We start from the raw sequence: 27133 nt of genomic DNA on the forward strand, positions 1-27133 counted from the left end.
CTGAGAGGCAGGCATGGTGAGCGCTGCTTTATACACAAGGAAACTCACCCAAAGCTGCCCAGCTCCTCGGTGGCAGAAGCAAAACTAGTACCCAGGTCTCTGGATTCAGAGGGGCATCAAGCAGTGACATGGCACCATGGTAAGTGCAGCCCAGCTATGAGTGGACTGGCTTAAACACGTATGCTCTGAGGAGGTGCCAGTAACCAAGCAACATGAGTGAATTGGAGTACTCCTAGATAAAGGAACCGCATGGTGAATATTCTTTTAGGAATGACAACAGTAATAATAACAGTAACGGCTAATGCTTACCAGGGGCTGACAAAGTACTGGGTCCAGCATTGGCAGTTGAGGGGCCTCTCATGTCCTTCTCATTACAATCCCAGGAGGTAGTTATTACCAAAAGTGGGCTTGGCCTCTGAATTTAAAATTGCAATTTATCCCTGGCCCTCCTGCTCTCCCCTTACCCTACTCTATCTCTTTTTCTTTCCATACCACTTATAGTCTCCTAATACACTATATTATTTTCTTATTTATTATGTTTATTGTCTGTCTTCATCCCCTCCTGAAACTGTAAATGGTAAGGTCTCCCTGTGAAAGAAAGGGTTTTGTCTTTGTCTCCCCACTAATGTATTCCAAGTGCTTAGGAGACTGCCTGGTACAAAGGATGCTTAATAAATGTTGTTGAATGAGTAAGTCGCCATTTTACTGATCAGAGAATTGAGATGCAAAGTAACTTGTTTAAGGTCACACAGCCACTCAGAGGCAAAATTAGAATCCAAGCATAAGTGACCTAGTACTTGTACCACTACAAATGATTTCTTGTCATCTATAGGCCCAGCCAGTGGCTCTCCACTAGACCACATAGCCATGTCTTCCTCCTTCCTGAACTGTGATTCCTCATGACTCCCACTGCCCAGGCTTCCTCAGCTTACTGACTGCTTCCTCAGCTTCTTCTCCTAAATTCCTTTTCCTTCAACCATCTGTCAAATTCCATCTTTGCCAAGGTTCTGTCTCTAACCTCCTTTATCTTTCCTGTTCTCTTTTTTGCAGAATTGAGGGAACAGGTGTTAATATCAGGGTAATTAATTCATCTTGAGCCTAACGTTTGTCTAAGAACTCATTTTTATGCAATATGTTCCTTTATCTTAGGACTAACTTTAGGCTGAAAAATGAGCATTTAATGAAAATTGGAAATGACAAATGCTAGACACTTTTTACAGGGCATGCATTTTATTCTTAAGGGTCTTATTTTTCAAATCTAGGGCTAAAAGTTAAATTCTTAAGCATCTGACAGGTTCATGTTCATGTTCTAATTAAGTGCTCTTGAAGCCAGCTTAGAGAATGAGTGTTGATGGCAAGGAAATCATGGTCTCTGCGGTTTTAAAGACATCTCACACTCTTTTTTAACCGAAAACAGCTTGATCAGTAAGCTCCCCTTTGTTTTCTATTTTCTTGGCCAATATTTTTTGAGCACTATCATTTTTATGGTAACCTGAAAGCTGTCCCCTGTTACAAACTACACAAGATTCTACAAATAATCCATAATCAGACAAGAGGCAACAATTCTCTTAATTTCTTGGTAATTGCTCTTTGCCAGCTTACAAGAATTTCATCAAGGCATACTAACAATACAAACAGCTTTTCTAACTAGACAGTTGGGAAGAGAAAACCCTCCATTAAACTACAGATGAGATTAATTGGTTTGAGTTGCAATTTGTTATTAGTCTAGTTGGGCAGATGCCATAAAGCTGCCCAAACCACAAATGTTCCTTTTTTTTTTGGAAAGAACATTAATCTTATCAACAACATCCTTGAAAATTTCAGAACCAACAGGACAGAATCACCTGGAAGATGTTTTTGTGATGCCAGTTCTCTAGGTTTCCTGAATAATATAAGGGCTATTTGTTAGACACAGGCATGGATCCAGAGGAAGAGGAAATATCAATCATCAATTCCACAGATGCAAACAGTGGCAGCAGTGCCCAAAATGAGCCATTTTGCTGCCTGCAAATTCCATAAACAATGAGTAGTAGAAACATGCCATGACCTGAAATATTTCATATGTGACACAGACAAGAAATAAAACTCTAAATTTAGAAAACTCATAGAAAATCATTTTGATAGTCCAGTGATTTTTAAGAGATGGGTTGGGGAAGCACTGATCAGAATCTCACCAGAGGTGAGGGATTTTTGAAACTACACATGCTGACCTTCTACTTCTGGGAAGATGGAGTAAATGTACTTTTCCCGATTCTCTCTAAATGCAACTAAAAACTCTGGAATATAGATATGAATGAAATAAGACTCTAAATGGTGAAGAAAAGAAGGCAGGTTAGGGATGTGAGTACCTAAGGAATGACAATGGTAAGTCCTGTTGACTTTTTAAATGCCCAGTAAGTCCCAGAATCGGAGCTAACAAAGCCAGTAACCCAGAAATGCCAATGAGTACAGAGGAAAGAAAAAGAAAGAAGAGAGAGAGAAAGAAAGGAAAACAGAAAAGGAAGGGAGGGAGGGGAAAAAATAAGAAAAGAAAGACTAAACTGCTCTATGTAGATAAAGTACCAGGAAAGGTTAACCTAGCCAAGACAGAAAACTTTTAGACAATAACCATTCTACTTCAGTCAATACCACAGAAAAAACTGCAGTTCCACCAGCAAAGCCTTAGCGAAGAGCCTAGACTTAGACCCTTAAGGGGCAATAATAAGGCACTGCAACCGCGTTCCCAGGGTGGTGTCACAAGAAGCTGAGGGAAAAGCTAGAACTTCTAGCTCTATTGGGCATTAGTGAACAACCCATCCCCCTCTTGGTGGTATCAGTGGAGCCCACAGGAGAAGTCTGGACTTCTACCCCTAACTAGCAGGAATGAGGTACACCTCCCTCTCCCTGATAAGACAATGTCAGAGGAGGTGGAATGGAGAGGCAGGAATTCCACACAGCTCAGTGCTCTCCATCATGTCAGCGGAGTCCCTGTGGGGATCCATGTCTGTATCTAACAGCCTTTACATTATTCAGGAAACCTAGAGAACTGGCATCACAAAAGCATCTTTCAGATGAGTCTGTCCTGTTGATCCTAACATTTTCAAGGATGCTGCAGATAAAATTAATGTTATTTTTCTTCCAGAAAAATAGAACAATTATAGCTTGGGCAGCTGTACCCACAGGCACAGTAACAAGTGGCTTTTCCACTCACAGTCAGGGTGATGCTGGTGGAAGGCTAGTGGGGAGTTTGTGCTTCTATCCTTGCCCAGCAGCAACAAGGAGACCCTCTCTTTCCCCAAGTGTAAGTGATGAACATGTGGAGATCCTGGACTTCCATATCCACCTGGAAGTAAAGAGATAGTGGCCCCTTTCACCTGCCATAGCAATATCAGAGGAGGCCTGCTAAAATATAAGGTTTAAATAAAATTCAGTCTTAAAAGAATCCCCAAATATCTTGGTTTTGATAGAAAATCATTAGCCATACCTAAAACCAGGAAGATTTCAAACTGAATGAGAAAAGATTATTGACGTACACCAACACCATCATGACCCAAATGTCAAAACTATCTGACAAGGATTTTATGCAGACAGCATAAAAATGCTTCAACAAGCAATTATGAACACACTTGAATCAAATGAGAAAATAGAAAGTCCCAGCAAAGAAAGTTATAAAGAACCACCAAATGAACATTTCAGAACTAACAAATAAAGTAACACAAATAAAAGCTCAGTAGATGGGCTTACCAGCTGAATGGAGGAGACAGAGGAATCAGTGAACTTGAAGACCAAACAACAGAATGTGCCTAATCTGAATGAACAGCAGAGAGAAAATAGACTGGAAAAAAAAAATGAATAGAGCTTAGGGACACATGGAACTATAACAAAAGATCTGACATACATGTCATCAGAGTCTCCTAAGGCAAGGATAAAAAGAGTAGAGTTGAAAAACTATTCAAAAAAATAATTGCTGGAATTCTCTCAAATTTGGCAACAACATAAACATACAGATGCAAGAAGCTAAGCAAACACCAATCAAGATTAACTCAAAGAAATCTACTCCAAAACACATCATAATCAAACTTCTGAAAATTAAAGACAAAGAAAAAAATATTGAAAGCAGCCAGAGAGAAATAATGCAATACCTATAGGAATAAAATTCAAAGACAGCAGATTTATCAGAAACCAGAGGCCAGAAAGAAGTGGCACATTTTTCAAGTACTAAAAGAAAAGAACTGTTAACCCAAAATTCTATATCCCATGAAAATATCCTTCAGAAACGAAGGGGAAATCAAGCATTCTAAGATAAAGAAGAACAAACAGAATTTGTCATAAGCAGGTCTACTCTAAAGGAATGGCTAAAGAAAGTTCTCTATGCAGAAGAAAAATAATAAAAGAAGGAACCTTAGAATATTAAGAATAAAAAAAGAGCAATGAGAGATGCAAAAATAGGGGTATATACAATAGACCTTCTTTCTCTTGAGTTTTCTGAATTATATTTGACGGTTGAAGCAAGAATTATAACACTGTCTATGTGGTTTCCAATGTACATAGAAGAAACATTTAAAACAATTATGTTACAAATGGGAAAGAGTAAGTAAAGGCATGCAAAGGGAAGTAAAGTCTCTACACTTTATTTAAACTGGTAAAATGATCATACCAGTAGATTGTAGTACATTATAATGTAATACCTAAGCAACCAATAAAAAAGCTACACAATGGGATACTAAAACACACTATAGATAAATCAAAATGGAATTCTAAAAAAAGTTCAAGTTACTCACAGAAATGCAGAAAAAGAAAACAGAAACAAAAAAAGGAGATACTAGAAAACAAATGAATGCTAGACTTAAGTCTTAATATATCAATAATTATATTACATGTAAATGGTCTACATATGCCAATTAAAAGAGATTGGAAGAATGTATTTTAAAAATGACCCAACTATTTTCAATTTCCAAAAAACCCACTTCAAATATAGTAAGTGGGTTGAAAGTAAAAAGATGACAAGACATAGTAGGCAAAAATCAATCAAAAGAAAAGAGTGGCTATATTAATGTAAGATGAAGTAAGTTAAGAGAAGTGGCTGTATTAACATATCATAAAAGGGCCGGGCGCGGTGGCTCAAGCCTGTAATCTCAGCACTTTGGGAGGCCGAGATGGGCGGATCACAAGGTCAGGAGATCGAGACCATCCTGGCTAACACGGTGAAACCCTGTCTCTACTAAAAAATACAAAAAAAAAAAAAAAAAAAAACTAGCCGGGCGTGGTGGTGGGCGCCTGTAGTCCCAGCTACTCGGGAGGCTGAGGCAGGAGAATGGCGTAAACCCGGGAGGCGGAGCTTGCAGTGAGCTGAGATCCGGCCACTGCACTCCAGCCTGGGCGACAGAGTGAGACTCCGTCTCAAAAAAAAAAAAAAAAAAGATATCATAAAGTACACTTCATGTACACTTCAAAGTAAAATATATTTCATATATGCTTCATAGTAAAATACCACAAAATAGACTTCAGACCAAAGAAAATTACTAGTGACAGACATTATACAATTATATATGGGTAAATCACCAAGAAGACACAGCAATCCTAAATCCGTCGATTTTGTTGATTTTTTCAAAGAACCAACTTCCTTCTTCTGCTGGCTTTGCGTTTACTTTGTTCTTCTCTTTGTAGTTTCATAAGTAGTAAAGTTGTCTGACATCTTTGTTTTTTAATGTAAACATTTATAGTTATAAATTTGCCACTTAGTATTTTTATGCTGTATTCCATAAGACTATATGTTGTTTTCATTTTCATTCATCTCTAAGTATTTTCTAATTTCCCTTGTGATTTTTTAATCCATTTATTGTTTAAGAGTGTGTTGTTTACACAAATCCGCAACTTTTCCAGTCTTCCCTCTGTTACTGATTTCTGACTTCATACCATTGTGGTCTGAGAAGATGCTTTATATATCTTTTAAAACCTATTTAGACTTAATTTGTGGCCTAATATATGGCTTATCCTGGAGAATGTCCCATGTGCACTTGAGAAAAATGTGTACTCTCTTGTCGTGCAGTGTTCTGGTGTCTGTTAGACCTAGTTTGTTTATTGCGTTTTTCAAGTCCCCTGTTTCCTTACGTATTTTCTGTCTGGTTGTTCTATCCATTAAGAGTAGGATACGAAAGTCTCCAACTATTACTGTGGAACTGTCTATTTCTCTCTTCAATTCTGTCCATTTTTGATTCAGTTATTTTGATGGCCTATTATTAGGTACATAAACACTTATAATAGACCTTATTGTATTGAGCCTTTTATTTATAATGCTCTTCTTTGTCTTTTGCAACCTTTTCTCATTTAAAGTCTATTTTGTCTGATCACTACAGTTACCCTTGTTCTCTTTTGATTACTATTTGCATGAAATATCTTTTTTTCAGCCTTTCACGTTCAGCTTATTTGTGTCTTTAGATCTAAAATGACTCTGTTGGAGATAGCATATAGATGGATCATGTTTTTAAATACATTTTTTCAATATCTGTCTTTTGACTGAAGAGTTCGAGCCATTTATTTTTAAAGTAATTACTGATAGGGAGAGACTTCTGTCATTTTGCTATTTGTTTTTCATATGCCTTGTAGCTTTTTTGTTCCTCATTTCCTGCATTACTGTCTTTTGTATTTAACTGATTTTTGGTAGTAAAATGTTGTGATTCCCTTTTCATTTCCTTCTGTGTATATTCTATAACTATTTTCTTTGTGGTTACCATGGGGATTATATTTAACACCCAAAAGTTATAACATTCCCATTTGAATTTATACCAGCTCAACTTCAGTAACGTACATGAACTGCCTCTATACAGCTCTATCCCTAACCTTTTCAGTTACTGATGTCACAAAATTACATCTTTATACACTGTGTGTGCAAAAACATAAAGTAATAGTTGTTTTTTATAATGTATTCTTCTCTTAAATTATGCAGAAAACAAAACCAAAGTTGCAACAATAGCTTTCAGGTTAATAATTTCTAAAAATGTATTAGTCTCTTAAATTGTATAGAAAACAAAAAGTGGAGGCACAAACGATTTATCTTAGTCAGCTTGGGTTGCTATAACAAAATAGTACAGACTGGGTGGCTTAAACAACAAATATTTATTTTGCACAGTTCTGAAGGTTGGGAAACCAAGACCAACAGGCTAGCCAATTGGGTTCTTGGTGAGGATCCTCTTCTTGACTTGTGGAAGTCTATCGTACTGCTGTGTCCTTACATGGCAGGGAGAGATGGGGACTTGCAGAGAGGGCTATGTGGTCTCTTTATATAAGGGTACTAATTTCATCATAAGGATGCCATCCTCATGTCCTCATCTAAACCTAATTATCTCCTGAAGGCTCTACTTCCTAGTATCACCACATTGGGGATTAGAGATTCAACATATGAATTTTAGAAGGATACATTCAGTCCATGACAACCATTAAAAAACAAAAATTGGGCCGGGTGCGATGGCTCAAGCCTGTAATCCTAGCACTTTGGGAGGCTGAGGCGGGCGGATCACAAGGTCAGGAGATTGAGACCATCCTGGCTAACATGGTGAAACCCTGTCTCTACTAAAAATACAAAAAAAAAAAATTAGCAAATTAGGGCATGGTGGCCGGCGCCTGTAGTCCCAGCTACTTGAGAGGCTGAGGCAGGAGAATGGCATGAACCCAGGAGGCGGAGCTTGCAGGGAGCCGAGATGGCGCCACTGCACTCCAGCCTGGGTGGCAGAGCGAGACTCTGTCTCAAAAAAAAAAAAGAGGCTGGGCATGGTGGCTCATGCCTGTAAGTCCAGCACTTTGGGAGCCCAAGGCAGGTGGATCACTTGACTTCACTAGTTTAAGACCAGCCTGGAAAACATGGCCAAACCCCATCTCCACAAAAAATACAGAAATTAGCTGGGTTGGTGGCAGGTGCCTGTAATCCCAGCTACTTGGGAGGATCACTTAAGCCCAGGAAGCAGCATTTGCAGTTAGCCGAGATCACGAAACTGCACTCCAGCCTGGGCGACCGAGCAAAACCCTATCTCAAAAAAAAAAAAGTAGAAGGATGTGGTAGGCTGAATCACCATCTCAAAGATGTCCATGCCCTTATCCCTTAAACCTCTGAATATGTTAGCTAAATGGCAAAAGGAATTTTGTAGATGTAATTAAAATAAGATGGGTATCCTAAATTATCCAGGTGGCCCAATGTAATCAAATAGGTATGCAAAAGCAGAAATCTTCCTCTGGCTGGAATGGGAGAGATCTGAAGCATGAGAGGGAATGCACTGCTGGAGGGGGCCATGTGGAAGGCTTGAGAAGAAATGCAAGCAGCCTCTAGAAGCAAAGACCAATCCCTGCCTGATGACCAATATGGAAACGGACCTGTCCTACAGTTGCCAAGGAAGTGAATTCGACCAACAACCTAAATGATCTCAGAAGTGGATTTTTCCCCAGAGGATCCAGTAAGGAACACAGCTCTAGCAACACCTTGATTTTGGCCTGGTAAGACCCTAGTAGAGGACCCTATCAAGCTCACTCAAACTTCTGACCTACAGAAACTGTCAGATAATATGCTGATGTTGTTTTAAGATGCTAAGTTTGCGATAATTTGTCATGGTAGCAGCAGAAAACTAATGCAGGGGACTTATTTATAGTAAAAACAACTATAAAAGACATTCTTGGGGCAAGTGGGAAATTCCCATATAAACTGGATTATAAATAACGTTATGGAATTACTGTTAATTTTCTTAGTTTTCAAAATGGTATTGTGGTTGTGTAAGAAAACTTCTTACTCAGATAGGAATGCTGAAATACTTTGGGGTCAAGAGCCATGATGTCTGCAATACATACTCAAATAATTCAGGGGGAAAATGTATATAAAAATATATATATATAATACTTATAAATAAAAAGAGATAAAGCGAATACAGCAATGATTATTGAATCTAGGTGAAAGGTATATGAATGTTTATTGTACCATTCTTTCAATCTTTCTAAGTGTTTGAAAATTTGTATTGTTATAATAAAAAATAGAGGGGAAAAAGTGTTGAGTTAAAGCTAGACACCAAAGAACACATATTATGTTATTCCATTGATATAAGTTTAAAAACTATGTGTAGGTAAGGAGTTCATCTGGAGATGAACAGTGATAATGGTTGCACCACAATGTGAACGTACTTAATAGCAATGAACTGGCACTTAAAAATGGTTAAGGTAGGCCGGGCATGGTGGCTCACACCTGTAATCCCAGCACTTTGGGAGGCCAAGACAGGTGGATCACGAGGTCAGGAGATTGAGACCATCCTAGCTAACACGGTGAAACCCTATCTCTACTAAAAATTCAAAAAAAAATTATCTGGGTGTGGTGGCAGGCACCTGTAGTCCCAGCTACTCGGGAGGCTGAGGCAGGAGAATGGCGTGAACCTGGGAGGTGGAGCTTGCAGTGAGCCGAGATTGAGTCACTGCACTCCAGCCTGGGTGACAGAGCAAGAGATTCTGTCTCATAAAAAAAAAAGGTAAGATAGTACATTTTTGTTATGTGAACATTACCATAATTTAAAAATCACCTAGAAAAAGAACCAAAAAACCCAAACGCATATGTAGTGTAAAACTACATTGAAAACAAGGCAGTGGCCAGGCGTGGTGGCTCACGCGTGTAATCCCAGCACTTTGGGAGGCCAAGGCGGGTGGATCACTTGAGGTCAGGAGTTCGAGACCAGCCTGGCCAACATGGTGAAACCCCATCTATACTAAAAATACAAAATTAGCTGGGTGTGGCAGTGCACACCTGTAATCCCAGCTACTTGGGAGGCTGAGGCAGGAGAATCACTTGAACACGGGAGACAGAGGTTGCAATGAACCAAGATCACACCATTGTACTCCAGCCTGAGCAAGAAGAGCAAAATTCCACCTCGGAAAAAAAAAAAAAAGAAAGAAAAGAAAAAAAGGCAGTAATGATCATAAATGTCAAAATAGTGGTTACCTATAGAAAGAAGAGACAGTTGTGACTGGAGGAGGACACACGTTGAGCCTCTGGGTGCAGATGTTTTATTTCTCAATGTAGGCAGTAGCTATACGTTACTACAATGTATTAAGTTATATATGCATGTTTTATTCTGTGTCTATTTATGTCTAATATTTCACAGTAAAAGGAAGTTATTAAAAGTAAGTCTTGTATTCGCAAAACATTACCTAGTTTTTCCGAAATTTGTTTTTATTATTCATGTATGTTCTATCTTATGTCAGAAAGAATTGACGATGGGCCTGTACTTTGATTCCTACCTAATAAGGTTTGGAAGCATGATCATTCCTAAGGTTCCTTTTTCTGAATAGAAAAACAAAATCACAGACCTACGCATTCAGAAACTCTGAAGATGGGGCCAGAGATCTGCGCTTTAACAAGCCCTCTTGGTGATTCTGATGCTTGCCAAAGTTTGAGAACCACTGCTGTAAGTATATGTAAAAATAATCCTTGTTGTTTTCATGGAGTAACAACCTCATCTTCAAGACCTTTTAAATACTGCTCCTGATGCACTTAAACCCCATCGTATCTGTATAACTCTGGTCTCCCATTCTATCAAATGTTGTACCTGGCTGATGTACAAGACTGAGCTGGAGGCCTGATTCAGTCAGGAAGAGAGAGATTTTGTACCCTTATTTTCTAAGGCATTTAAAAAGTAACCTAATCTTATGACAAGAAGCATTCCCTTGCAAGAAGCTGAAGCTGAGAGGGGCAACAGACCATGCCCACCAAATGTTAATAGCCAGATCCATCATCAAAACTGAGATCTCCAAGATGAGCGAAGATCCTGTCTCCTGAAAGCACTCAACGAACATTACATCGGGAAATTCTATTCCATTAGCCAGAGTGTACATCCTTGATAGGGACGACCTGACTGGGCTCACGATCACCAGCTGGGACTGCGGACAAAACAAGTAACTTCTTTGAATAGCTACATTTGCTGGGCAGCCCCAGGAGACATCCCTCTTTAGTTAAGGCTGAAGGCTGCGAGAACACTATCCTGGCTGAAGTGATAAAAAACACATCTCACATGTTTTTTGACTGGCACAAAGCGGGCACAGCTCCTCATGAGGTCAACTGCAAGTGTATCATCTATTAACGAGATGTGGTCCCTGGCCTCAAGGTGACAGACTACATTACCCCTTGTGTGTCAACATCAACCATCTTAAAAATAGGTACGCTGCCAAATCATTTCAGCTAAAACAAAGGTACTGCCTTTCCCCTCCGAACCAAAGGACAAACCTTTAGGAAAAGGTTAATTTCTGACTCTGAGGGAGAACAAGTCATCCAGAGCTGGAGATCTGCCAGACAAACTGTCTCACCTCCGTGAGCACTTGAAAGAGGACTGGGCGGGTCAAACACTTCGGGTGTCTGTGACACGTTGTCAAGGCAACCAGGGCTCCAAGCTCTTGCAAAGGGAATCTTCCCCACCGAGTTTTCATGCATTCACTTGCCCTTAAGTTCTTTTTGTTTTAAGCTATTCTTTAAATTCTTTTAAGATAAAAAACAATAATGTCTTTCTGTTATTCTGGAGGCTTCGCTATTAGTTCAAGCCTCCTATCAGAGGTCCAGTCCTCTATGTAAATAAGGTGTCAAGGTAGTAACGGCTTTGAAGTAATAATAATTTTCACTTTGTAATCATACAAATCATGCTGTCTTTTAAAATAAACTGAGGCAGACATGATTCAGAGTCTATATGTTTTGGATGGAAAGAGAGCACTGCTCCTAAACTACTGTAACAACATGACGGTGGGAAGAGAAGGCTAAGAGAAGTGCAGCCAATCAAACCCACAATATTAAAAAAAAAAAGAAAGAAAGAAAGAAAGGAAGAAAAAAAAAAAGACATAAGAAAACCAGAGAAATTTGCAAACTGAGATTCTGTGATGCTAAGGCATTATCATTAAGTGTTTTAGGTGTGATGATGGAATTGTGATTACACGAAAGCAAGCAAGCAAGACAGACAAGAGCCTTCATCTTAAAAGCTACATGCTGCTATGTATTGTCTATTCAGCAACACCACATTCTTTACAGATGAAAATTACATGATGGAGAGAAAGAAATAGAAGCAAACATATACGGTGGGGAACATCACGAACCCCTCAATGTGCACCCTACTTTATACAGGCTATGAGGCACTAACGGACAAAACTTGGAAGGGCCTAAAGTCACCAAAAGCCTGTCCCAGTAAAAATTCTAATAGAGCATGGCTCTGATGTGGCTGTGCTGCTGACCACTTCCATTCACACACTCTTCTGCAGCTCTGCGGATAACCACACTCTAAATCGCTCTTAGCCCACATGGCTTGCAGGGAAGAGTGTGACCTCACGTTTTGAGTTTGTTTCAGTGAAAAATGGCCTTAGGGGGCAGCTTCTACTATACTCCCTCCGGCTGATAAAGCTCCAAATGGATACACTAGTCCCCCTCAATCAGGAAATGAGGGAAAATCTACAGGTACCTACGAAAAGATTCCAAAACAGACAAGAACACAGCATACCAAAGTTGTAAAAAACATTTATTACAGGAAACAAAAATAAATCTTCAAGGGCATCTCCTAGTATTTAGGAAAATTTTTGAACATATAAGGTCTATGAAGATAAATAAGATAGGAAAACAAGAAGGAAAATAGAGCATCTGGCCAAGAGGATTCAGAAAAAAAATGGGAACTGAATGAGACAAGGAAAAATAATAATAAATCTAAAAATACAAAATTAGAAACCATAGAAAACCACACTGATTCTATAGAAATAGAATCAGTGGTATAAAAAGCAAACATGAAAAGTTCTTCCAGAAGGGAGAGAAGAAAAAGGAGACCAAAATCATGAGAGATAGTGATAACAATGGAAGATAATGAAATGAGTATACGGACGGTGTTCTTGAGAAAGGGCTCCTCTGAAACCGTCACAATGAAAGACCTACAACTGTGCATCAAAAGTGGTCACTGAGCACCAGGCAAAATTAAAGTATATGAATTGACACTGAGATACACTCTGATGAAAAATGGAAAATGGCAAGGGCAAAGAAAAAACGAATAAAAAAACAAGCATCAAAATACGGATAGAAAGATTACTATATGAACAGAGACAATTCTGGCAGGCCTCAGACTTCTCCATCAAAATACAATGGATCAGGTGGTGGTGGTAATTAAATCATGTAGTACTTAACTACACATGTAATTAAACTACACATGTAATTAAATCATGTAGAACTACTACTACTGCTGCTGCTGCTGCTGCTACTACTACTACTACTACTAATAGTCCTTGACGTACAATGGTTAGACCTATATTTTGACTTTACAATAGTGTGGAAGTGATACACATTGAATAGAACACCAATAAATTACATAAGATATTCAACATTCAATATTCACTATTATTACAAAATAGGCTTTGTGGTAGATAATTTTGTCCAACTGTAGGCTAATATAGGTGTTCTGAGCCTATTTAAGGTAGGCTCAAGTATTATGTTCATTAGGTTATGGGTATTAAATGTATTTTCAACTCTATGACATTTTCAACTTACAATGTGTTTATTGTGATGTAACCTCACTGCAAGTTAAGGAGAACCTATACTACTATACACACACAAATAGACACAAATGATTACATCTAAAAACTGGTGAAATCTGAATAAGACTTGCACTCTACTTATTAATAACAGTATTGTACCGAAGGCAGCTTCCTCGTTTGATATTCTATTACAGTTATGTAAAATGTTATCACTGGGCAAAGCTGGGTAAAGAGCACACAGGATCTCTCTGTACTATCCTGGCAACTTCCTGTGAGCCTGTAAGTATTTTTTAAAAAGACAATAGATCAAAGTCTACTACAGAGATATGAAAGAAAAAAGATCATGAATGAAGGATTCTATATCCCAGTAAGTTGCTGTTTGTAGATGAAAGCAGCAGTCATTCTTAGTTATAAAAGTAGCCTGTGACACCTGGGCAAAGATCACACCAAACCAAGAGTTAAAACAAAGTTCTAAAAATGTTCATAAATGAAAAAATTTTAAATGAACAATTGTCCTTTAAAAGATCTCCTCATAAACTCTGAAATTAAAGAGCATTAAAATTTAAATAATTGCTATGAATATGATTGTAAAACTGGAAGCGAATATCAAATATAATGGTTAAGAAATGATACATGGCTGGGCACGGTGGCTCACGCCTGCAATCCCAGCACTTTGGGAGGCCGAGGCAGGCGGATCACAAGGTCAGGAGATCGAGACCATCCTGGCTAACATGATGAAATGCCATCTCTACTAAAAATATATTTTAAAAACATTAGCTGGGCGTGGTGGCAGGCGCCTATAGTCCCAGCTACTTGGGAGGCTGGGGCAGGAGAATGGCGGTGGAGTTTGCAGTGAGCCGAGATGGCGCCACTGCACTCCAGCCTGGGCGACAGAGCGACATTCTGACTCAAAAAAAAAAAAAAAAAAGAAATGATGCATGATTAGAAAAATTGCAATGTAACAGTAAATCAGCCAAGCACAGTGGATCACTTGAGGCCAGGAATTTGAGACCAGCCTGGACAACATGGGCAAAACTCCATCTCTTCAACAGTACAAAAATTAGCCAGGTGTAGTGGTGCGTGCCTGTAATCCCTGCTACTGGGGAGGCTGAGGCACAAGAATCGCTTGAACCCAGGAGGCGGAGGTTACAATGAGCTGAGATTGCACCACTGCACTCCAGCCTGGGTGACAGACTGAGACTCTGTTTAAAAAACAAAAACAAAAACAAAACAATGAAACAGTAAATCAGGACTAACATCTCAGGATATACCCCCATAAAAACCAACAACAAAAAATCCCTGGAAAATAGATTTAGAAAATGGGAAATGTCAATTACCTGCTACTTTTCTTATCATACACGAGGGTCAAGAGAAATACACTGTTTTATTTTTTATGTTGATATAAACTATTTTTAAAAAGCACTCTGAAAGCTATCTTTTAGCAGATCGAATAATAGAATTAATATTTTTCAAGTCTCTGTAGATAAAAGAAAACAAAATCCAAAGGCAAGACATCATTTACAAAAAGAACTCTTAAACTACGTTTTAAAAAGGTTAATTAGAAAATAAGTACCAGTTATGAAAATAAACACAAATAGCTTTTCACTTTCCTATTAAACACAAAGACTCCAAATTGCCCCAAAGAAGGTTTCCCTCATATATTTGCCCATCTTTTAATTTTTTAAATTAATTGTATCTATAAATGGTGTACCAATAGAAGTCAACAAATAAAGGCTAAAAGCTTTTTTTTTTTTTAAATGGACAAACATATCAGAAAAACAAACAACAGAAAGTGGAGATGACACTGCTAATATCAGACAATGAGAGAAAACTTCTGTTGCCAAGTATTAAAAGCAATTGTAATTAAAACGAGTTTAGTCATGAAATAATAAATGGATCAAATGAACACAAACAGAACTTGGTGTATAATAATCGGATAAAATAACTTGGTCTACTATAAAGTTTGCCTTTTAAATCAACAAGGAGAAAGGATTGTTTGAAAACATTTTTTAAATCAACTGGTGATTTAGAAAAAGTAGTAATTCCTTCTCTTATTTCAAATACTAAAATAATTCCAGTTAAGTGTAAAACTTAAATCACAAAGGATCAGAAGAAAATATGTTATTTGTTCTATCTCAAAGAGGGTCTTTCTAAGCACATATCTGTGTGTTAATAATATTCCACTATAAACAAAATGCAAGGCAAATGACAGACCGAGGAAAAATATTTGTAACAGAAATCATTTAAAAAAGGACAAACACCTCCTACCTATATGGGAAAATACATGATTAGACCATTCACATACAAACCCCGTTCAAATTCAAACATCCATTAAACACATGAAAAAACCTCATAATCACTAACAATAAAGGAAATACACATGAAAATAACTGTATAACTTCAGAAAGGAAATTTGTATAGCCTTTATGGAGGATAATTTGGCAATAAATACTAAACTGTTCTTGAGAATTCATTTTAAGGAAATAATAAAATATGTATATAGATGGTTCCCAACTTATGATGGCTTGTCTTAACAATGTTTCGACTTTACAGTGGTGCAATGGTGTGAAAGAGATATGCATTCAGTAGAAAGCAGTATGATACTCTTGAGATGCTGGGCAGCAGCCCTGAGCCACGGCTCGCAGTTAGCCACACAATCAAGAGAGTAAACAACCGACACTGCAAAAGACTGTTGTCAGATGATTTTGCCCAACTGGAGGTTAATGTAAGTGTCCTGAGTACATTTAAGGTAGGCTAGGTGAAGCTATGATGGTTAGATGTATTACATGCCTACAATATTTTCAATTTAGGATGGGCTTATTCAATTTAGGATAACCCCATTCTAAGTCCAGGATCATCTGCACTTAGATTTCTCCCTTAAGTGTGGCGGAGGAGCACAGCAGTCATAACTTGGCCAATGGATCAGCCCAGCCTTGCCACTTGGGTGACCAGCAATAAAATAATGTCAATAAAAGTAACTGACTTTTAGAGCTTTCTAGGGATCCAAAGAGATAATAAGGACATACCTACTCTGTACCTGGCCCATGGTAAGTGTTCAGTAACAGACAATGGTAGTAGAAGTGGTGATATATATCTTCATCATTGCAATAGGGGTTCAAAATCCCTTATCTGAAATGGTGTCAGCCAAATGTGCTTCAGAATTAAGATCTTTTTGGAAATTAAAAGAAAATAGTGCATTTATCTAACTAGGTCTGGGATATTACTTGGTAATTGTACTATTCTTACAGTAAAATACATGAATATTCATTTTTAGTGAGAAATATCAGTTCAGTTCAGGTTTTGCAGTCAAATAAATTATGAAAAAACTTTCAGTTTTCAGAGCTTTCTGGACTTTGGATTTGCACAAGAAGGATTGAGAATCTGCATTTATAATAGAGAAACATTAGAATCTATCTAAATGTATAGTAAGAGATAGCTTAAATACATTATGATATATTCATAAAAAGTCACTTTTTCAAATAGTTAATGAGATATAAAAATGTTCAAGACAAAAAATATATGCATATTAGGCCGGGCGCCGTGGCTCAAGCCTGTAATCCCAGCACTTTGGGAGGCCGAGATGGGCGGATCACGAGGTCAGGAGATCGAGACCATCCTGGCTAACACAGTGAAACCCCATCTCTACTAAAAAATACAAAAATCTAGCTGGGCGAGGTGGCGGGCGCCTGTAGTCCCAGCTACTCGGGAGGCTGAGGCAGGGGAATGGTGTAAACCCATGAGGCAGAGCTTGCAGTGAGTTGAGATCCGGCCACTGCACTCCAGCCTGGGCGACACAGCGAGACTCTGTCTCAAAAAAAAAAAAAAAAAAAAAACCAAAAATATATGCATATTGATTTGAACTTTGTAAATCATATAAACGTTTATAATTCCAAAATAAAAGACTGCAAATTGTTAAATTAGCCACAATATGTTCTTTATACTTTTCTGTATTTTCTAATCCTCTATGAGGATTAGGAAAACAATCTAACAACTTTTAAATCGCTTGTGGTTGATATTCCTGTGCAGGACTAGGCTAGTTATAATTCTAGAGGGTTACTGAGTCCACTTTTGCCCTCAAGGAATCAATGCTCTCATCCTGAAAGAGCTCTGGCCAATACTCAGTTCTCTCTGCCTGTGACTGTATTTCATCCTCTATAAGCGATTCCCTATTGGCACCTCAGGACAACTTAACTCTGGCGTGAGGAAATAATAATTCAGGGCTTATTCAAATGTGTTTGACTTTTGTTCTTTTTCACTGTACTCATCAAATTTCAATCATTTAAGAAATTGTTGGGGAAGGGATGAGGAGCCCTCATTTGGATTTGTTCCCCTGCTTCTCATAAAGAAAATGATACAAACTTGACAGGCCCAGCAATGAAAATCCCAATTGTTTTGTGGAGTAAATGGGATGTTAAGAGGAACTGTGGCATTGGAAGGGGCCCTTCGTGGAGGAGACAAGCAACAGTCCATCCTACCCAACAGACTATTCTTCAATGTCTAAAGGGCGGGCCTTGGGCCAGAGCTTTGAAGGGCCCAGTTCACAATATGTTTGCAACACATGAGTGTTCCAAACAGCCGGGTGGTTTTCCATGAACTCCTGGTGGGTCTGGAATTCTCCACTGATTTAATGTACAGTTTGAAAGTGTCTAACACCAAAAGATTATATGTGACAGAATAATTATGGGCTGTTATGAGCCTCACTTCTGAACTTGGAACAAAAGATAAATAAATGGTCAATCAATATCTATTTACCACAAGGACCAGATGGATTGATATTTAATCACTTAAACATAGATTCCAATAGTCTTTTAGAGCTATTGCTTAGAACTAGAGAAATCCTTGTGCAAAGCTTTTGCCACACAGAAATCATGGCCAACTCTAAAGTTAAATAGGAAGTTAACTCTCAGTTTAATCCCACAGAAAATTACTTGTTTTCAGTTTTCAAGCAAATTATCCACTCAGGACACTTTTTTGAGGAGTGCTAATCCTTCCCTCCTGCTTCCTGCCTCCCACCCTTGCCTTCTCCCAACTCAAAGAGGAAGAGGAGTGCTCCATGCCATCAGGACCGTCCTTAAAATGATGACCTTTCAGGAAAAAGAGTTGACTTACCCTATCCCAGCTGAAACACAGGCCCAGTCGATCAAGCTGTTTCCTCATGTGTTTAATATTACTGTGAAACAATGGGAAAAAGGTTTGGTTTTTAGAGGGGGGATTAAAGCCATACACAAACTACACTTTGAGAACGTAAAGGAAAAGTGAAAAGTCTAAATTACACAAATGGGCTTTAAGTGTTGCTTTCCCCTAGCAGAAAAATCAACCACTAAGAATCAGCAAAAAATACCAACAGATTAGAAGACGCCCATTATTTGGACACATACACAATCCATTAGAAACCACAATGGTCTCTAGCCTTGAGGACTGCCCCCTCCCCTGGCCATTCAAATAGGCAACCCCTTTGAGATGTACACTGCTGGGCCATCCAGATGTCAATATTCTGTAAGCATTTAAGCCATATTATTTAAGCCAAGCATTTATAAGTTTAAAAGTGGCTGGGAAAAAAAGGCTTAATGTATAAATTGTGGGAATCCAAAAGAAATCACACTGCTTTGTTAATCAAAACGTAAATCCTAAAACCTGAAACTATCCACCATCGAGAAATAGGGAGATAAATGAGTAAACAAACTTATAATATAACATGGAATAAAGAAATAAATCTTTTTCTCTTTCTTTTTTTAAACAAAAAGGACTAATTCATTTCTACTGCATCCTCTTTTAGTTTCTAGCAGACTAAAAATATGAAAAACCATGAAAAAGTCCTCTGTGTAATCTCTGATTAGCTAATGACAGCTTATTTAATCCAAGGCCCTATGCTAAGCACTTTGCAGAGAAGTGCTTAATCTTCATCCAATCACATGAGATAGGAACTATGACTATCCCTCTTTTACAGATAAGTAAACTGAAGCACAGATAAGTAAAGAGAAGTTAAGTAATTTGCTCAAGGTGATCTGCTGGCAAGAAGGGAAGGCAGGATTTGCACCTAGGTAGCCTGGCTCAGGGGCCATCATCTTAACCACTATTCCCTAGTAGAGAGGCTGGCAAACTTTAAAAGGGCCAGATGATGAATGCTTTCAGCTTTGTGAGCCAATCAATCTCTATCACAACTACTCAGCCCTGCAACTGTCTCACGAAAGCAGACATGGACAATATGTAAACAAATGGATTTGACTGTGTTCCAATAAAACACAGATTTACAGAAACATGTAAGGCCAAATTTAGCCCACAGGCCACAGTTTGCCAACTCCTGATCTAGCTTATATCAAACATAAGCCATGTTTGATCCACTTTATTTGAATCATCATTTCCTCCTCTTTTTTTACTCACTAGATAAAATCTAGTGATAAAATTAATTAATCTAGAATTAAACATTACTAGAAAAGCAGAAGCTAGGGGTTAGGAAGAAAAAAGAGACCTGGATGACAGAGTATGGACAGAAGTATAGTAGACATTTTTACAATGTATCCTTGGGTAAACTAGAACAAAGAGCGGTAAGAGACACTGGGTACAGGCCCTAGAACTGCCCTTCTGTCTCTCTAAGGGGTGGCATGGGGAAGGGTCCCAGGCCTTTGTGAAATGAGCTGACGCAGTGGTCCCAGAGGACTCTGCCAAGTTCTAGGGTGAGGACCTCAGGACTTTAGCAGGAGGGAGAGGAAAGAGCACAGCTGGCCCACGTGTAGGGGAAGCCTGAGGCTGGGGTGGGATTGGGAGTGTGTTCCGCCTTCGAGAAAACCACGCCCAGAATAAAGTGGCCATATATTTCTACATGGAATGCCTAAGTTCCTCTTGCTTCTGAATGGCGAAGGCAAAAAATAAACCGAATTTTCAGAGAAAAGTATAATGTAGTATTTGGATATAGTAAAACTACGGTCAAGAAGACCAGAAGCATTATAGAAATTTAACAAATGCAACCCTCTTCTTTTTCCTACCGAACGTAAATACTCAAAGGAAAAATAACTGTAAATAACAAAGCATCAAAATGAACACATGAATAAATATCCAAAACCCTCTTTGAATATTTCTTAGATAAGGATACAATGTGTTAAAAGACAAACACCAGGCCGGGTGCAGTGGCTCACGGTTGTAATCCCAGCACTTTGAGAGGACAAGGCAGGTGGATCATGAGGTCAGGAAATCGAGAACATCCTAGACAACACGGTGAAACCCCATCCCTACTAAAAATACAAAAAAATTAGCTGGGCGTGGTGGCGGGCACCTGTAGTCCCAGCACTTTGGGAGGCCGAGACAGGTGGATCACGAGGTCAGGAGATCGAGACTATCCTGGCTAACACGGTGAAACCCCGTCTCTACTAAAAATACAAAAAAATTAGCCGGGCGTGGTGGCGGGCGCCTGTAGTCACAGCTACTCAGGAGGCTGAGGCAGGAGAATGGTGTGAACCCAGGAGGCGGAGCTTGCAGTGAGCCGAGATGGCGCCCCTGCACTCCAGCCTGGGCAACAGAGCAAGACTCTGTCTTATAAAAAAAAAAAAAAGACAAACGCCAATATATACAATCCTGTTTATCTCTTGGTAAGCTGCAGTGTTTTCTTCGCTTTGCTTTCTATTTTTTATGAACAGGTTAAAAAAATTTTTTAAGGTTTTTGTATGCAAGTATTTGAATATGCATGCCTGTTAACATTTACCTTTGTGTCCAACTTTCTGGATGTAGATTCCTCTCGATTGCGGCATTTTCAGCAGGCAATCCAAAAGCATCCCATCCCATGGGGTTGATGACCTAGGACCCAGAAGAGAAACATCAACCATGGCAAATCACTAAGAACTCCACTGGTATTCTCTTCTAGGGCAAACTCAGCACTCTCTCCTGCTAACATGCCTTATCCTTTGCTGGATAATTTCAGGTTATGCATCTGACAGCCAGCTGGCTACCTATGACCTAACCACAGAAGACAATTTAGAAGGTTGTATGCCAAACTACCAATAAGTTACCTCTGAGGAAGTGTTTTCATGAGTACTTTTTATTTGCCTCTTCTTTTCTATAGTCTCTATATTGAACCCAAATTGTTTTTCTGAAATTATAAGGAGTTTCTTTCAGTTTCAAATATATATATATAGATTTGTCCAATATGGTAGCCACTAGCCACACATAGCTATTACATTTAAACTTAATTAAAATTAAATAAAATTAAAAATGCAGTTCTTCAGTCTCACCAGCCACCTTTCAAGTATGCAGCAGACACATGTGACTGTTGGACTCTGAACCAGATAGTGCAGATATTGGATATTCAAATCATGGCAGAAAGCACTACTGGACAGAGCTGCAGAGGACATGCATAATGACCACACTGGTGGCTCTAGGCAGTCCCAGCTCTACCCAGACCTAAGAAAGTCCATCCCAACCCTCCTCAGTGGCCTGGGCCTTTCTCACGGCTTGCCTGAATCCAGCACACAGTCCCTCTTTAATGTACATCATTCAGCACCCTGCTCCATTTTGCTCCAGACACGAGAGTTTCACGCTTCTTTCTTCTATCTCTCTCTCCCCTGATTGAGGCAACACTCTTTTGAATGGCCCACTACCCATTTCTTCCTGAAGTTCATCGCTTTCTTTTTTTTCCCCCCCAAGACAATGTGTCACTCTGTCACCCAGGTTGGAGCGTCTCCTGGGTTCAAGCAATTCTCCCACCTCAGCCTCCCAAGTAGCTGGGATTACAGGTGTGTGCCACCATGCCCAGCTACTGAAGTTCATCCTTTTCTTCCCTACCAGCAAGAAAGGGAAACCCCCACCCTATCCAAACAGCGAGATAGATGAAAGCTAAGAAAAATACACAGGAACACAGCAGAAAAGGTATTCCAGAGAATTACTTTTGAGACCGGATAAAAGTAAGGTTTTGGACCAAGCCCTATATAGCATTTACACCAAATTTATATATATAAATATATATATATATATTTTAGACAGAGTCTTGCTCTGTTGCCCAGGCTGGAGTGCAATGGCACAATCTCAGCTCACTGTAACCTCTGCCTCCCAGGTTCAAGTGATCCTCCTGCCTGAGCCTCCCTAGTAGCTAGGATTACAGGCACACACCACCACGCCTGGCTAATTTTTGTATTTTTAATAGAGATGGGGTTCCACTGTGTTGGCCAGGCTGGTCTCGAACTCCTGGCCTCAAGTGATCCACCTGCCTTGGTCTCCCAAAGTGCTGGGATTACAGGAGTGGCCACTGAGCCCGGCCTAAAATAGCCAATATTTTAAAATTAATTGCAAACCACTAGCTATGCTTTTGGTATAAGAAATGTTCCATGTGTAGGTTCCTCTTTTCTCCTCAGTTTCGCCATCTGTAAAATGGGGATGATAGCATAACTACCTCACTGGATTACTGTGAAGATTAAATGAGTTAATTTAAGAAAAGCAGGCCACACGCGGTGGCTCACGCCTGTAATCCCAGCACTTTGGGAGGCCAAGGCAGGCGGAATATGAGGTCATGAAATCGAGACCATCCTGGCTAACACAGTGAAACCCTGTCTCTACTAAAAATACAGAAAAAATTAGCCGGACGTGGTGGCACATGCCTGTAGTCCCAGCTACTCAGGAGGCTGAGGCAGGAGAATGGCATGAACCTGGGAGGTGGAGCTTGCAGTGAGCCAAGATCGCGCCACTGTGCTCCACACTCCAGCCTGGGCGACAGAGCAAGACCGTCTCAAAAAAAAAAAAAAAAGAAAAGTGCCGAGAATAGTGCCTGCCACGCAGTAAAGTGCTGTATATAAGGCCACTAGTATTATTATTTCTAAAGAGTACTGCTCTCTAATCACCTTCTAGAAGATATTTTCATTCTCCAAAGAACAAGGAATCACTAATCTTCAAGACAGAGAAGCTTTTGAAATATATCCTCTACCCCCAACCCCTTATTTGACTGTTCAAGCAACTGTGGCCCAGCAGGAGTGAGTAGCCTAGAAGCAATTACCTTAAGCAAGCACAGACCAATAAGGCATTCTTGTCTGCAAATGAGTGGCCAGTTGCAGCTGAGCCAGCAGCCTCACTATCAAGTTCTCTCAAACTATGTGCCAGGAGCAGGAAAAATGGTTTGACACATCTGCTGTGACATCAGGGGACAGTCTCAGCAAGCCAGGCTCCCTGACCCTATCAGGAAAGACACCCTGTTTACAAAATTCAGTCCCCTGCCATTCTCTGAAACTAAATCCAGCCACAAAATCACAGACGCCACTTCTTTTCGAAGCCTGCCTGTGGGGAAGGACTGACCAAGAAGACTCTGATATTTCTATTATAGAAAACAGCCCATTCCAGTTGACCCTCTTATGTCCTATCAAGTTCATGGGCTGTCAACCTGGGGTTTTTATTTTGCTGCCTTTTTTTTTTTTAAGAGACAGGGTCTTGTTTGGTTGCCCAGGCTGGAGTGCAGTGGCGCCACAATTAGCTCACTGTAACCTCTAACTCCTGGCTGCAAGCTATCCTTCTGCCTCCCAAGATGCCAGGATTATAGGCATAAGCCACTGTCCCCGGTCCCTTACTTTGCTTTTTGATCATGCAGAGAAGCTGGGCTTATGTTCACACACATTTCCTTAAAATAATGAATACTCAGAGGCACTTACTGGCACCACCTCACCACACACGCATATCAGAATGGGACATTTGCAACTAAAGAAATAGGTCTTGTTTTCTTCCATAATTATATATTCACCATAATTTGGTAAGTAGAGAAAAACAGAAGAAAATAAGACTCACCTGTTATTCTACCATACAGCCATATATACCAGTTACATGTGGTCAATTTGTATCCAATGTTTAAAAATTGAGAATATATGATTTATATATGTATTTTTATCTCCTGTTTTTTCACTGTACATGCTATCAATGCATTCTGTTAGTGACTGCTTTGGCCAGCTATATTTGTTTTCCTGAAAGTTATTTCCATTTTTCACCATTATAAAAAAGGCCAGGATGAACACTCTTGGGCATAAATCTTTGTATATACACTTAACATTTCCTTTAGAAAAATTTCTAGAAGTGCAACTACAGGGTAAAAGGGTATGAAGAATTTTAAGACGTTTGACATATACAGCCAAATGACATTCCCAGAAAGACTGCAGCAAACCACACTTCCACCTGCATATGAGCACCTGGAGTTTTCCTCCATCTTTATGTCCAGCTCAAGGACTCTCCAAGGTGCACACTAGTACTACCCACTGGCCACCTCTGCCTCAGGTCCCATAAGCACTTACACTTCAGAGTGTCCCAACCTAGGTGCATCTTGCAATCCCAGTCACCAGATCTGTTCTCTCCTAAGCCCCTGTCTTAGAAGGCAGCAATAAGAGAACACACATACCCCTTCCAGTGGTTGGAGTCACTTACCTTAAAGGCATACTTCCATTATGCACATTAATATTTTTAAGTTGTTTTTTAGTAGTCTGATGAAACAATTCCATCTAAAGAACTGAGACCATCTCTCTAAAATAGAGCTGCTCTTACTCCTTTGGCTAGTGCACAGCAAATGCTAACAAAGGCTTGTTCTCCAGGAGCCTGTTGAGGGCAAAGGTCCTAAATCCAACTCTGCCCATTTACTATAAGTGGAGCCTGAGGCACATTACTTATTCCGAGTCTCAACTGTAAGTGGTGACTGAAAGCAGCCACCCTGAATTATTGAGCATGATATGTTCATGATGTCCGTGGCGCATCTAGCATGGTGCCCAGCACAGCACAGGCACCCAATAAACAGCAGCACTTGCTGCTGTGGCCGCTGCGGCTGTCTGCTTTCTTGTCCTTGAGCATCTCACAGCATTGCACATCACTGATTACCTTACCACAATTTCAGCCTCCATCTCTTTGGCCACATTTAATATAGTTGCTTTCTGACAAGAGGATGGAAGATATTAATACCTGAATGTCACACAGATCCTCACACATACATGTACATTCCTAAGGGTGGGTTACTTGTGACAAGCCTCTGCAGAAAGTTGGTGCTAGGCATTGGAAGTTCTTACCCAAACCAAACAGACCACGCAGGCTCAAAGGGCCAGTCAAGTACTTGGCCCCCTTTTCAGTAAAAGAGGCCCAGCAGTTCTTCTTTCCTGAATAATTAATAATTGACATCAGGTGCTTCGATTAAAAGCAGCCCGGCTGTTCATGCCACAGCTGATTGGACCAGAAGCAGTCCATCAGCAGAAGGCAGCCGTCTGTGCACTGGAAGGATGGGGCCTGCTTCCAATTGCCCCAGGCAAAGACTCTGCCCTACAGTGGACTTTGCCATATTGAAGGTGGTGGTGGATGTGACTCACTCACAACTGCTTTCTGGAAGGGATATGTGCTTAGTGAACAAGCAGTCCTGTGGACCTCTCAAGCTTGCTGTTGCCCCGGGGAGGCTGGCTTGCCGCATCCTATGCTGCATTTCCCAGTCTTGGGAATCTGGGACACCTTGGATTTCCAGGCTGGGATGATCCCAAGCTACTATCTTCAATTCCTGCATCCACACCCATCCTGAGGTCAGTCAGAATAGGCTGCTTTTCTTTTTACATAAGTTGATGTTTTTTTTTCAAATTACAAACATAATACAAGCTTAATTTAACAAATGAAATGGCACAATACAATGATAAATAAAGGCAAAGTTGATTTTTAACTCCTGGTCACTACTCGTCAATGATGTAACCAATAATGCCAGCCTTTGTTTCCTTCCACATCTATCTCCCCACTCAAATACATATATACAAACATATGTACACATACATAGGAGCCTGCTTATTTGTTTTCATGAAAATAAAACCTTTGCAGAGAAAGGGGAATGCTTACACACTCTTGGTGGGAGCGTAAATTGGTTCAACCATTGTGGAAACTAGTGTAGGGATTCTTCAAAAAGCTGAAAACAGAATTACCATTTAACCCAGCAATCCCGTTACTGGGTATATACCCAAAGGATTATAAATTGTTCTGTCATACAGACACATCCACACATATGTTCACTGCAGCGCCGTTCACAACAGCAAAGACTTGGACTCAACCTAAATGCCCATCAATGGTAGACCGGATAAAGAAAATGTGGCACATTTACAGCATAGAATACTATGCAGCCATAAAAAAAAGAACAAGATCATGTCCTCTGCAGCAACATGGATGGAGCTAGAGGCCATTATCCTCAGCAAACTAATGCAGGCCAAAAAACAAATACCACATGTTCTCACTTACAAGTGGGAGCTAAATGATAAGAACATACAGATACAAAGGGGAACAACAGACACTGGGGCCTACCTGAGGGTGGTGGGTGGGAGGAGGGAGAGGAGCAGAAAAAATAACTATTGGGTACTAGGCTTAGTACCTGGGTCACAAAATAATCTAGGTATAAACTCTAGCATGAGTATACCTATATAACCTGCACATGTACTCCCAAACCTAAAATAAAATTTTTTTTTTAAAGTTAAAAAGATTATTTTAAAAAGAGAAAGGAAATAGAAATGATTATACACATTATTTTATGGCCTTTTTTCATTTAACACTATATCAGGGACATCTGTACAAAATATGTATGTGTGCATTGTGGGAGTTCAGTCAGGCTGGTGGGAAAAACTTTAAGATGAAGTTATAGGATATAGACACAAATCTTCTTGGAAGGCTGGAAGGTTCTGCA

The 27133-nt window shown here is 39.6% G+C and overlaps 1 protein-coding gene across 2 annotated transcripts in view; it reads right to left on the reverse strand.

The window, feature by feature from the left end:
• The window catches only part of LARS2 (leucyl-tRNA synthetase 2, mitochondrial), a 168205-nt gene that overhangs the window by 117701 nt on the left and 23371 nt on the right, over positions 1 to 27133 (reverse strand). For both annotated transcript variants that reach the window (XM_023231307.3, XM_023231306.3), the window contains 2 exons: positions 21188 to 21279; positions 18601 to 18661 (listed from right to left, as the gene is read on the reverse strand). In XM_023231307.3, the coding sequence (XP_023087075.1) occupies positions 18601 to 18661; positions 21188 to 21279 (153 nt within the window). The remainder of the gene's footprint in view (positions 1 to 18600; positions 18662 to 21187; positions 21280 to 27133) is intronic.

The sequence above is a fragment of the Piliocolobus tephrosceles genome, chromosome 2, assembly GCF_002776525.5.
Source record: "Piliocolobus tephrosceles isolate RC106 chromosome 2, ASM277652v3, whole genome shotgun sequence".
Classification (NCBI taxonomy): domain Eukaryota; kingdom Metazoa; phylum Chordata; class Mammalia; order Primates; family Cercopithecidae; genus Piliocolobus; species Piliocolobus tephrosceles.